The sequence below is a fragment of the Leucoraja erinacea genome, chromosome 2 (assembly GCF_028641065.1).
Source record: "Leucoraja erinacea ecotype New England chromosome 2, Leri_hhj_1, whole genome shotgun sequence".
NCBI classification, from domain to species: domain Eukaryota; kingdom Metazoa; phylum Chordata; class Chondrichthyes; order Rajiformes; family Rajidae; genus Leucoraja; species Leucoraja erinaceus.
The window spans coordinates 17,095,333-17,110,136 of record NC_073378.1 but is presented as its reverse complement, the minus strand read 5'-3'; the positions used below and the strand labels follow the sequence as shown (position 1 = coordinate 17,110,136).

The 14,804-nt window shown below is 39.6% G+C and overlaps 1 protein-coding gene across 1 annotated transcript in view; it reads left to right on the top strand.

Annotated features, from left to right (window-relative positions):
• The window catches only part of LOC129707303 (myosin-IIIa-like), a 90,795-nt gene extending 76,264 nt beyond the window's left edge, over nucleotides 1-14,531 (top strand). The window contains exons 5-6 of the mRNA XM_055652244.1: nucleotides 5,516-5,592; nucleotides 14,266-14,531. Coding sequence (XP_055508219.1) covers nucleotides 5,516-5,592; nucleotides 14,266-14,415 — 227 coding nt within the window. The 3' untranslated portion in view covers nucleotides 14,416-14,531. The remainder of the gene's footprint in view (nucleotides 1-5,515; nucleotides 5,593-14,265) is intronic.
• Nucleotides 14,532-14,804: the final 273 nt, after the last annotated feature.

The window sequence follows — 14,804 nt, the reverse complement described above, 5'->3', positions numbered from 1 at the left end:
CTCCCATTTCATCTTGCCCTATCTGTCTCTGAGATGTTATTTTGTACATGCAAAGACCACGACATGTAAGCTCTTGCTATTCTACTTATAAAACTGTTTGAATGGCCACACCTGTACTGTTAGCCTTCTTAATTGCTGTATCCATCTTTCCATATTTCTGGTATGCCTTTTCATTGATTAGAATACAAAAACTTAAATAACACAAAAATAGTTTTGTACTTTCATTAGTGCAACGTCTGGTTCATATTTTGCATCAGATGCAAAATGTTCTCCTTCTTGATGACCAGAATTGTGGATTATGCATTTAATGTGTACGCTTCACATAAATCATCAACTAATATTTTCCAACTAAACTATAATGAAACTCAATTTAATTATTTTGGTGATTCCTGGGATGTCAGGACTTTCATATGAAGAAACACTGGATAGACTCGGCTTGTACTCGCTAGAATTTAGAAGATTGAGGGGGGATCTTATAGAAACTTACAAAATTCTTAAGGGGTTGGACAGGCTAGATGCAGGAAGATTGTTCCCGATGTTGGGGAAGTCCAGAACAAGGGGTCACAGTTTAAGGATAAGGGGGAAATCTTTTAGGACCGAGATGAGAAAAACATTTTTTCACACAGAGAGTGGTGAATCTCTGGAATTCTCTGCCACAGAAGGTTGTTGGGGCCAGTTCATTGGGTTTTTTAAGAGGGAGTTAGATGTGGCCCTTGTGGCTAAAGGGATCAGGGGGTATGGAGAGAAGGCAGGTACAGGATACTGAGTTGGATGATCAGCCATGATCATATTGAATGGTGGTGCAGGCTCGAAAGGCCGAATGGTCTACTCCTGCACCTATTTTCTATGTTTCTATGTTTCTATGTTTCTGAGGAGAATTATGGAGGTCTTAATTAATTGATCTTTTCATTAAAGATAGATTAGGGTATCTGCTGTTTAAGAGGAACTCATAGATCAGTTGATATGAAGGAACTGAACTGATCAGAGTTAAAATGGTATTATTACTGAGAAGGCCTCCAACATTATTGATAACACCGTTTGATGGTACTGGGACTGTACTCGCTGGGGTTTAGAAGAATGAGGGGGTACCTCATTGAAACGTACCGAATAGTGAAAGGCTTGGATAGAGTGAATGTGGAGAGGATATTTCCACTAGTGAGAGCGTCTAGGACGATGTAATAGCCTTAGAATTAAAGGACGTTTCTTTACGAAGGTGATGAGGAGGAATTTCTTTAGTCAGAGGGTGGTGAATCTGTGGAATTCTTTGCTACAGAAGGCTGTGGAGGCAAAGTCAAAGGATATTTGAAGGCAGAAATAGATAGATTCTTGATCAGTATGGGTGTCATGGGTTATGGGGAGATGGCAGGAGAATGGAGTTCTGAGGGAGAGATAGATCAGCGATGATTTAATGGGCAGAATGGCCTAATACTGCTCCTATCATTTATAACCAATGTTTAGCAGGACTTGTTCACGAATGGCTTCATTTATTCATGTCATGAATATTTCCAGAAATCTATTTATTATGTTTCATGAAATAAAATGTGAAATTCACTTAAAATGATGTTGAACATTGCTGTCAAATTTGTAACAATAAAATCAATTTTTGTGGCTATTTTCTGTTACAGCGGGATTTAGGCTTTGCAGAGCCTATCTTTAATTTTAGTCAGCTTCCATATGCAAGATAATAAAGCAAGCTCTGCCGGGAATCTCTCCTCCACCTGCTTCCCCATTGGGAACACCCAACTCCTTCCTGTTGCCTGTTTTGGAAAATCACCATAACTGTATCGTTACAGCAGTCAGCTGATTCTCCGGTAGAAGAAACATATTGTGGTGTAATCCAACACAGTGTTTCTTCAAGACACTGTTTGCTGCGTGTACCTTGTGACGCATGCATACCTTCAGCACAGCAGGAACCACCTCCAGTCTGAAGTTGGAAGCCATTTTGCGTTCCTCAGCGTTGGATGATATAGAAGAAAATGGAACCCCTTGAAACGGAACAATGTTTTATTCTGTTATTGAAAACAACATGATACAGGAGGCCTTTGAAGAACTATTTGCAGGTAGGATGGAAAGATCCAAATGGGAAGCATTCCCTGTGGAAAAATAAGGTAGACTGTGGATTGCATTTCTTCTTTCTTGGTTTCATATCACTACAAGGAATTACATTTAAGGTGTTAGGGCCAAAGACTATTTCTTTTATGATCAATTGGACACTTTATAGTGTTTGCATTTCTACAATTGTAGGAAATCAAAAATGAAGAAAAGGATATTGATGCCCAACAGTATTGCATTACAGTATTATATCATAGTTTCATTAGATGCTGAAAACCGTTCTTCTCTGGTATTATTTTGCTTGGACATCTGTGACCATGTCGGAATGGTAATGGTATGAAAATCTTTGTCTGATTTTTCACAAAGTATAAATATGTACCAGTCAATGTGAAATTCAGTTTCAGCAAGCTTTTCCCGGTTTCTTTGTGCATTTGGAAAACCTTTTTCACATGTTGTTGAATATTTTGTTGATGGGAGGCATCATTCAGATAAACATATGAATTAAGGGCAGTAACAAGCTTCTCAATCCCTGAGGACTGCCCTACAATTTAAAAAAATCATGGATAATAAGAATTTAATCTCATGAATCCCATTCTTGACGGAGTCCACCCAGTAAATGTGGCTTCCCCATCCTACTCCCTTCTTATATGTTTAATGCAGCAATATTTTCATTCTTGAGGGGGAAGGGCAGATGGGGATTGGTGTCCGACTGTTTTCATCAAAGCTGAAAGAAATTTGATGCTTTTAATATTAAAAGTATCCTGAATATGAAAACCTCAATATGATGTTCACTCGGAAGTACCAACTCCCAATGTTCGAGAGAAAAGCATTTTTTTTTTCCACAAATTTTTTTGTGACTCATATGTGGGATGAAGTCCACACTGGCAACGCTGCCATGATTGTTTATCACTTCTTCCGCTGATGTAAGTGGAGAGCATCCTTCAGTATAGGAGTTACTATGAGTCAAACGATGTGAAGGCCAAACCGAGTACTGATGGCAGGTGTACACTTAATCATAGTGTACCCGTTTGCCTTTTACAATGAACTTACTTTTTGCAAATCCTGTCTTATAGATACACACATGCTACGTGAAACATTATCATTTGGCTTTAGCTCTCAACTGTGCCTGTGGTCTTCGGTTGTCAAATGTAATTTTACTTTTACTTCTCTTCAAGGAGAACATATCTCTCCACAAAGCCAGTACTAAGCCACAGTACTAAACAATGTGTTTGATCGTAGATCTTTTCAAACCATGATGCAAACTCTCAAACGTTTTGCTTTTGAAATCCTATTCCACTGTAATTCAACTGCTTGCTGCAGGCAACTCAGGTTCATAGATTGCAGCTTTACCAATTTCCACCAAGTATGATAAATACTTTTTTGTGGAAATTGGATTTGTTCCAACATCAAGATGGAAGCATCATGCTTTTACCTGTATCCTTGGTGCTGTGGACATTTTGTTTGTCAGAATGAGCTTGGTATTTCAGATTCCTGTTTGTGGACATAATGGCTCTGAGAAAGTAATATGATGACATTACAGGACATGCACGGAGATTTTATTTCTGAGCACACTGATGAAAAGAACACAATTCCATTTCTGCTGTTTTGCCTCCAGTAAATCGTGCATCACCCAGCAATGGAAATGTTCCTTCCTCTGACGGTGTTCGAGAAGGAAAGCATTTATTGAATACGCTTTCCTTCCTTCTCCATGGTTAAGAAAGTACCCTTGACATGGGCATAAAGTATGGCAATACATTTTATACAAACCATTTGTGCCTTCGGAAGACAAAGAAAAAATAGTCCTTTGTCTCGACTTCATGGTAATCTAACACCACATCTACAATGTAGCATAGAACTGCAGATGATGGTTTAAATCGAAGATAGACACAAAATGCTGGAGCAACTCAGCGGGTCAGGAAGCATCTCTTGAGCGAAGGAATGTGTGACGTTTCGGGCCAGACTGAAGAAGGGTCTCGACCTGAAACGTAAAGGGCCTGTCCCACTGATGCAACCTCTCAGCGACTGTCTTCAACCTTCAAGCTTGAGGGCACTTGCCTAAAAAACCTCGAGCTGGATCGACCGTCCGCGCGCACACACACACACACACGCACACACACACACACACACACACACACACACACACACACACACACACACACACACACACACACACACACACACACACACACACACACACACACACACACACACACACACACACACACACACACACACACACACACACACACACACACACACACACACACACACACACACACACACACACACACACACACACACACACACACACACACACACACACACACACACACACACACACACACACACACACACACACACACACGCACACACTCACACACACACACACACACACACACACACACACACACACACACACACACACACACACACACACACACACACACACACACACACACACACACACACACACACACACACACACACACACACGCACACACACACACACACATCACAAACACGAGGGCCAGGGAAAGCGGGGGAGCGCTGTCTGAAATTCACACCCATGATGATCAGGAAGGTAAAAGACGGGACTGCACAGTGTACGGTAAGTACTTTAGAGAGCAGGAAGGGGGGGGGGGGGGGGGGGGGGAGAGAGAGAGAGGAGAGAGAATGGGAGTGAAAGTGGGGAGGAGGAGTGGAGACACTTTTCAGAAGCCAGCCAACTTTTAATAACATTTAGCAGCCATTTAACTTACCGGTGGGTTTTCCTTGGTCCTGAAAACTCCAATGAGCCAAACTGAGGCTGTGAGTATGCGGGATCTTCCCTCGCGCATGAAGGATAGTTTCAGTGACCTCATAGGACCTCCTTGGACCATGTGTCGACCATGCTGCGAGTTTGAGTCAAGGACAAAACTCGCAGATTAGGTCGCCACAGTGGGACAGCCCCTTTACCCATTCCTTCTCTCCAGAGATGCTGCCTAACCTGCTGAGTTACTCCAGCATTTTGTGTCCACAACATTCTACTGATCACATTATGGCAGAAATTCTGGCATAGAAGGTTTATGCTGATAGGCTGGTGAGTCCAAAATGATTAACTCTTATTCACCAATTTACCAAATAATAATCCCAAAGCTAAGCGGAAAGCAAAATGACCATCAAAATTCATCCTCATTTTCGTTTAATAGTTTAATTTTCTTCTAAGCGTTTGCTTAATAGTTCTATCAACCTTTGGATGCAGAGAATCGAGACTGCAGATGCTGGAATTCCAAGACAAAGCCAGAAAATGCTGGAAATAATCTATAGGGCAGACAGCATTTGTGGGGGGAGAAAAGCAGACTGACTAAATATTTATAGCATTTTATGCTTTCACTGCAAAGTGCAGGTCAACGAGTGTGTGTAATGCTGTTGGGCAACATGTCACCTACATTTCATGATGTTAATGGTCTAATTCCTGCATTAGGTGTTTCAGCTCAGTTAAGTAGCACTCGACTTCGTCGCAACACATCTGTTGGAACCCCTTTCTGGATGGCCCCAGAAGTAAGTAAGAAAACACGGAGGACTGCCCTCACCAGCATCATTACCCAAACCTTGAGTGCTGGCTTGCCTGAAATCTTAGCCCTTTTTATTGCTCAATTATGTTTTGTTTCATGAGTATACTAGTTACAAGTTTAATTTATTTCTCTGCAGATAGAACTACATTAGCAATACAAAATGGGAAGGCTAAGACATTGAGTCCTTTAGTCACAACAAATAGTCCTCCGTCAGTTTTGCCACCTCCAACGTGACCCCACCACTCGCCACATCTTCCCATCTCCCCCCCTATGTCTGCTATCTGCAAAGACCGCTCCCTCCGTAACTTACTTGTCAATTCTTACCTTCCCTCCCGCACCACCCCCTCCTCGGGCACTTTCCCTTGCAACCGCAAGAGATGCTACACTTGTCGCTTTACCTCGCCCCTCAACTCCATTCAAGGACCCAAGCAGTCGTTCCAGGTGCGACAGAGGTTCACCTGCATCTCCTCCAACCTCATCTATTGCATCTGCTGTTCTAGACGTCAGCTGATCTACATCGGTGAGACCAAGCGCAGGCTTGTCGATCGTTTCGCCGAACAACTCCGCTCGGTCCGCATTAACCAACCTGACCTCCCGGTGGCTCAGCACTTCAACTCCCCCTCCCATTCCGTATCCGACCTCTCTGTCCTGGGCCTCCCCCATGACCAGAGTGAGCACCACCTTAAATTGGAGAAACAGCACCTCATATTCCGCTTGGGCAGTCTGCATCTTGGTGGTATAAACATTGAATTCTCCAAATTCCATTAGCCCTTGCTGTCTTCTCTCCTTACTAGCTCTCCCTCAGCCCTCGGGCTCCTCCTCCTCCTCGTTTTTCCTTTATTCCCCCCCCCCCCCCCCCCCCCCCCCCCCCCCCCCCATCAGTCTGAAGAAGGGTTTCGGCCTGAAACGTTGCCTATTTCCTTCACTCCATAGATGCTGCTGCACCTACTGAGTTTCTCCAGCACTTTTGTCTACCCAAGGCTAAGACATTCTCTTATGAGCATCGCTTACTGCAATGAATATAGGTGCTGTCCAATAGCTCCTTCAAGACTAGATTACACAGTAAAATATTGTGCTTGTGATGACCCATTCCCTGAAAAAATTGATGGAATTTTGAGGAAATGTGAGACAAGCAAGAATAGCAAATAATAATAGATTATTTATGATTATATTGCAATGTAGAATCCAACAATATCTTATTTCTGACGTTTTTCAACCCATCCAACTTTCTTGGAAAAAGGAAAAAGGGTGACCTTTCTCTGGGACCACCCTGTAATTATGATTTGTAACACTACATCAAAGGTAGACAAAGTTAGTGCATTATCTTTTGTTTTGAAATAATATACTTATGTGAAAAGTTTTGCAAATTGCCTGGACATTCTAGACACACCACTCACCATTAAATTTGTTAATTGCTTCAAAACAGTGGATCAATATCATAGTACATGTAGAACGTAGAATAGTATAGCATAGAGAATTGCTAGGGGCTGAAATTATGATAAAAGACATCGAAGAGTCAATCAAATCTTTAAAAAACGGAAAGTCTGCAGGCCCCGATGGTCTAAATTCTGAATTTTATAAAAAAAATTATGATTTGCTTTCCCCACGCCTACAGACAATGTACAAATACGCTTATACTCAACAGAAACTCCCAGAAACTCTAAATGAATCTACAATCATACATACCAAAAACGGATAAGGATCTTGAAGACCCAGGTTCATACAGAGCTATAGCCCTCTTAAATACTGATCAGAAAATATTAACTAAAATTGTATCTAATAGATTGAGCTTAGTGATCAGCAAATTAATACATCCCGACCAAACAGGGTTTATCCCCAAACGGTATTCATTTTATAATCTGAGAAGATTATTTAATATTATATACTCCAATAGAATCCCTAATGCAGATCTAGCAATTATCTCATTAGATGCTGAAAAAGCATTTGACCAGGTAGAATGGCCATATTTATATTCGGTGATGGAAAAATTTCAACTAGGAGTGAAGTACTGTACATGGGTTAAATTGTTATATTCTAATCCAACAGCTAGAATATTAACAAACAAAATGTTATCAACTAAATGTAATCTCTCTAGAGGCTGTAGACAAGGATGTTCACTATCCCCACTATTATTTGCTCTTGCAATCGAACCCCTAGCAGAAAGCGTTAGAAACCATCCAGGAATATTTGGATACAATACTAGAGACACAAGGAATAAAATCTCCTTATATGCAGATGATGTACTAATATATATTACAAAGTTAGAAACTAGTATTCCAAACCTATTAACTCAATTTGGTCAGTTTTCGGGATATAGAATTAATTGGAATAAAAGCGAAATCATGCTAATAACAAAATTCAATTTACATACATTACAACAATCCCCTTTTAAAATAGTTAAAGATAAATTTAAATACTTAAGAATCTATGTAACTAAGACATATATCTCTTTATTTAAACTAAATTTCCTACCCTTACTGAATAAACTACTTATGAATATTCAATACTGGAAAACACTTCCCATTTCTATGCTTGGGAGAATTAATGCTATAAAAATGATTTTTTTCCCGCAACTGCTGTACCTACTTCAATTAATTCCGATATATATCCCAAAAACGTTTTTCAAAAAAGTCGACTCCATTGTTAGAAGTTTAGTCTGGGATTATAAGAATCATAGAATAAGTAAAAAACATTTATGTAAGTCAAAGATAAATGGAGGTTTGGCTTTACCAAATTTCTTATTTTATTTTTGGGCAGTCCATATTAAAAATATGAATTTCTGGCTGGAAGAAATGGGTCAACAACCAGATTGGTTAATGATGGAAAAGGAAGACTGTCTACCTTTTGAAATTGGACTGATCATATTTGCCCCCACAAAACTGCACAAAAAAACCTATAAAGAAAACCCCATAATACATAATGGAATATGAATTTGGAAACAAATAAAAAAAAAAGATTTAAAATTGAATAATATACCACTATGCCTTCCCATTGTAAATAATCCTTCATTCAAATCAACCTTTATGGACAAATGTTTCACACAATGGAAAAATTATGGAATCAAAAATATAGGACATCTTTATGGGAAAGGCACTTTTCTTTCATTTCAAGAGTTACAACAGAATTATGGACTGCACTCAAATAATTTCTTCAGATATCTACAAATTAGAGATTATGTTAAATCTAATACACAAGTCTACAGGAGTAGGGAATCAGAAATTCTTGATGAATGTTTGAACAAGCATCCTAATACTGAAAAACTAATAGCTTATATTTATAACACCCTACTAAACAACGAGGTACCAGCGACCGAACCATATAGATACAAATGGGAAAATGAAATAGGTCACCCTATAACGAAAGATATGTGGGGCGAAAGTTTACAACAAATACATCAATGTTCATTAAATGCCAGACATACTTTAATACAATTGAAGGTCTTACATAGACTACACTACTCTAAAATAAAACTAAATAGAATCTTCCCACAAATCTCTCCTATTTGTGATGAATGTCTACATCTAGAGGCTAATTTAACAAATATGTTTGCAAACTGTATAAAACTTAAACATTTCTGGACTGATATTTTTGAAATAACTTCAGAAGTTATTAATACAAAACTGGACCCAGACACAAAATTAATAATACTTGGAATATCAGAACAAAGTTTAACACTCACAACAAACCAAAGAAATTTCCTCGACTACAGTATAATAATCGGGAAAAAATTAATATTACAATTTTGGAAAGGCCCTACAACCCCCACAATTAAAATGTGGATTACAGAAATGTCGGAGACCCTATACATAGAAAGAATTAGACTCGTCCTGATGGACAAACAAGATCTTTTCGATGAAATCTGGGCTCCATTCATTATCTATCTGAAGGGATAGATTGGCACAGCACGAGGACCCAACTGAAACTTGAACTCAGGATCAGATGAAAAGCTATACTTTATAATCTACGAACCTATCTCCATTGATGTATTACAGGTAATCCATTCCACCTCCTTTGTTTTTCTGGGTTTTTTAAATTTTATTTGTAACTTTCTATCCTCTCTTTCTCTCTTTTTCTATAAAAAAATAAAAACATTAGAAGCAGAAGTAATTGATAATTGAACATTTTAATAATGTATGACTGATGTATATGAAAAGTCTTTTTACTATAATATGTAACTATACTTTATAATATGTCTACTTCTAATAAAAATATTAAAAAAAAAAAAAAAAAAGAATAGTATAGCATGGGTTCAGGTCCTTCAGCCAACAATGTTTGTTTTTACCACAATGTCAACTTAACTTAATCCCATCTTCCTACAGGGTCTACATCCCTGTAATTCCTACCTGCTCTTGTGTCAGTCTAAATGCCTTTAAAATGTTGCCTATATATTTGCTTCCACTATCTCTGCCAGCTGGCAGCATGTTCCAGGCACCTACCATTCTCTGTTTCAAAGACTTCCCTTGTAAATCTCCTTTAAAGTTTCTCCCTCTCATTTTAAACTCGTTTCCTCTGGGATTTAACATTTGCCCAACCAGGGAAAAAACATTCTGACTAGCTCCCCAATCCATCGTTTTTATATACTTTTTTCAGGTCATCCTCTCAGCCTCGCAAGCCCCAGAGAAAACACATTTGTCTAACATTTCTTTATAGCTAATGCACTCCAATGCAGGCAACATCTTGGTGAACCTCTTCTGCACTCTCGTCAAAGCTTCCACATCTTTCCCATAATGTGGTGACTGGAACTGCACAAAATACTTCAAAGTTTTATACAATTGCAACATGATTTCCCAACTTTTACACTCAATGCCCTGACCATTGACGGCAAACATGCCTTGTGCCTTCTTTACCACCCTCTCCTTTGTGTTGCAATCCAGAATTACATCCTTTGAGGTTCTGCTGGGATGTAATGGAATGTTTTCTCCATTGTTCTGGCACTTTAGTTTAAGTAATTGAGTTAAACTGGAGATAGATGTCTGTAAAAGAGTCGAAGTGCTAGAGTACGTCAACAGGTCAGGCAGCATATGGTGGATGGAATGAATAGGTGATGTTTTGTGTTGAGACCCTTATTCAGACTGGCTTCAGAAGTCAGTACTTTTACTTCAGGTGCAGGGCTCACACTACACTAGCTTCCAAAGTTTATCATCCTCACAAGAAAATTCAAACAGAGAAGCTAAAAATTAATTTGTTTTCCTATGTTAAAAGCAGACCACATTATTAATTCTCATTCATTTCAGATGCTTCTATTTTTTTCCTCACACAACATTCAGATAATTTAGCAAAACAGTAGGAGACATTTCTGTTTATGATCAAAATGTACCCAAGCTTTTTCAGACCTCACAGTTCTGGTTCCATGCAAAATTCCTAACCAGTAAACAGAATTTGCATCAAATATACTGGATCCCTCTGTCAATATATCTTACAATATTGCCGACAGGTTTTTATCAACAAACATTGCAACAATAACAGGTAGAAACCAAATTAAAGGCTGTTATTTTTTTACGTCAGTTTTAAATTAACGCATTTAGATCTAAATCTAAAATGTAACCCATCTTTATAATGCAGCTGTGAATACCCAGCTGAAGAGATGTGCCAATTCCACTCAAAAAACCCAGGGCTTAATGAAATATAAAAATAAGGAAGAAATGCATTTTCTGGATTAATCCTTAATGAAGTTCATTTGAAGGAGGAGGGAGCAGCCAAATGTATGTAATGAGCACAAAACCAAATCTATAAAATTCTGGGCTAGAACTCCTACCACACAATTCCAAAACAAAATGCTTTGCAATTGAAAATTGGGGTGCCTCACAGAACAGGAATGTTGCCCACACGCCTGGGTACATTAGTGCCTGTTAAGAAATCCAGCACTCTGCATTTTTTGATGGGACTTCTGTTCCCCTTCTCATCTACGTTCTAGAGTAAAACTCATTGAAATGACATTTGCAAAAGTGCAATTTGTAAAACTTGGCTGCAGTGAGAATCAGTTAATGGATCAGAAAAACAACGGTTCTTATTTACTCATGAACCCCATTTCCCCCAAAACCATACTATTTAAAGTCCATCATTCAGCTGTCCTCACTGAGATCCCCAATCTCCTACAAGCCCAAATATAGTCACGTATGTATGTTTTCACCATTGACGTCTGGATGAAGATCACGGCAGCTTCATAGCTTCAGGGTAATTCCAGACTGATATCTACAATGTTCCACAGTTTTCTGGTCACCCTTGCAATTGATATTTACTTTACCTACAGCCCACAGGGTCAACAAATGGTAGCATTGGCACTTGCCAGCATGTCAGGCACTCCCAAAGTGTAGACATTCAGAAACTGCATTAATTTCCTTTACAGAAGCTATTCCTTTCAACTACAACAGAAAGTGCTGGAGGAACTCAGTAGGTTCGGCAGCATCTGTGGTAAGAATGGACAGATGCTATTTCAGGATAAGACCCTTATTCTGACTTCCACAGATGCAGCCTGCCTGGAAAAGGGTCCTGATTTGAAACATCATCTGGCCTTAGCCTTCACTGATATGAACTGTCCAAAGAAATGTCCTGACTCAGAACTTGGTCCATCCATTCCCTCCATAGGTGCTGCCAGACCCGATGTGTTCCTCCAGTGCCTTGCGTTTTGCTCAAGATTCTAGCATCAGCCGTTCCTTGTGTCTCTATTCTTTTCAACTTCTTGTCACGAAATCCAGGCTGTGGCCCCAGAGAGTTCACATGTTCCACCTCACCCACCACCCGTCCTGTCCCGTCACCCCCTAACCATGGCTTCTCAGCCCACTGTTCTTATAACCATATAACCATATAACAATTACAGCACGGAAACAGGTCATCTCGGCCCTACAAGTCCGTGCCGAACAACTTTTTTTCCTTAGTCCCACCTGCCTGCACTCATACCATAACCCTCCATTCCCTTCTCATCCATATGCCTATCCAAGTTATTTTTAAATGATACCAACGAACCTGCCGCCACCACTTCCACTGGAAGCTCATTGCACACCGCTACCACTCTCTGAGTAAAGAAGTTCCCCCTCATGTTACCCCTAAACTTCTGTCCCTTAATTCTGAAGTCATGTCCTCTTCATTATTTTGTCCTGGTTCCTTTCTTCCCTGATATTTCTATTCCCTTTTTACTTATTCATTGGCAGCACTCTCCTATAGCTGAGAGAACGTTATCAGTTTTGTGCTAAGTCACTAAGTGCTGGCTTCAACATATTTAAAATTCTTATTTTTAATACATCTTGCACTACAGCACTGAAAATACCCATACACTCGTATTATAGATAATAGACAATAGACAATCGGTGCAGGTGTAGGCCATTCGGCCCTTCGAGCCAGCACCGCCATTCAATGTGATCATGGCTGATCATCCCCAATCAGTACCCCGTTCCTGCCTTCTCCCCATATCCCCTGACTCCACTATCTTTAAGAGCCATATCTAGCTCTCTCTTGAAAGTATCCAGAGAATCGGCCTCCACTGCCCTCTGAGGCAGAGAATTCCACAGAATCACAACTCTCTGTGAGAAAAAATGTTTCCTCATCTCCGTTCTAAATGGCTTACCCCTTATTCTTAATGGTTACAGAGGAATAGAACCATTTTTCTAAGCCATTGACTAATCAGCATTGAATTCATTCTGGCAATGTATGTTGTAAGTGTGGTAAAACTAAGATTTTCTGATTGTGAATTGTGATATTATAAATATGATAGCTGCTGTATTTTTTAACCTAATGGTAGCAATGTTACAAAATTTTGAGATTTAAAAAATCAAGTCTGCAATTTATCCCATCAGATAAAGCATAACAATAAGTTTAATTTGACACCAAATTCACTTTCATATCTCAAGTATTAAAAAAGTTATGACCATTTTCATACTCGGAAATTAGCATCTTGTTCCCTATTGATTTTCAATGGGCATTACAAAAAAGCTGTGATCTTAGATAGTCAAAAGCACATTTCTTAAGGAAAGATTAACATTTTTAAATAGCCTAAGTGTCCAAAGATTATTCACAAATAATTCACAATATAACATGATTTTTATATCTAATTTACATTAATTTATAGGCCAAATGGAAGGAATTTAGTGTTCAATTGCTGTAAATAAATCGGTTTTCTAGTGGGTTCATGTGGAACGCGCAGGTTTAGAATGTTGACAGCGCGCTGGATTAGTGCCCTCAAATGCCGAGAAAAATACTGGGGGATATAAAAAGCCCAAAATGAGCTACTCGCTATAGAAAATTATAATTATAGGGTTATATACATGCCCCATTTAATGTAAAAATAAGGTACATACCTTTAATTGTTTGCTTTATAAAACCCTGGGGCTGCCAGAGCTTGCGGAATGAACGAGAGCTTTTAAATTTATTATATCTACTCTTCGAGGCCTATAAAACTAATAATAGCTTTTGGGACCGGGTCTTGCAGCGATTCTCCGTTAATGATTTACTAGGCTGAACATCTGCGATTGGAACAGCCTAGTAAAAATCGGGTTTTAAACCCGCCCCCTCCAAACAGCTCCAAAATCACACACAAGGGGAGGGGCAGATGCTCAGCCACGATTCAGGTACGTTTTGTAACATACCTACTAATGGTAATGTAGGACCAGTGTTATCAATATTTACTGGTAATACGGTTGCATTTGTTTGATTTCCCGATGATCAGGTAATAGCTTGTGAGCAGCAGTTGGATTCCAGTTACGATATACGATGCGATGTCTGGTCGTTGGGTATCACAGCCATTGAGCTCGGGGATGGTAGCCCGCCACTGACTGATCTACATCCAATGAGGGCTCTGTTCAAAATTCCAAGGTAATCCACTACAGGCTTTATTGGTGCTAGCAGAACCATAGAAAAGTTACTGCAGCATTTCATAGCGTGGCACCGGGCTTGGAGATACTGAAACTGCTGCTAAAGCTACCAAAGGATAAATTAATGTTCATAGGTTATAGGGGCAGAATTATCCCATCAAGTCTACTCTGCCATTCAATCATGGCTGATTTATCTTCCCCTCACAACCCCATCCTCCTGCCTTCTCCCCATAATCACTGACACCCATACTACTCAAAAATAGTCTACCTTCCCCAAATTACCTTCAGTTTCATAGGAAGTCGTCTTGGAGATGAGAATGCTCCTCAAACTGTGGAGCATCTTGTACAATTCAGCTCACCTCCTCCATGACACACTGGTCAACCTGAGGAGCAC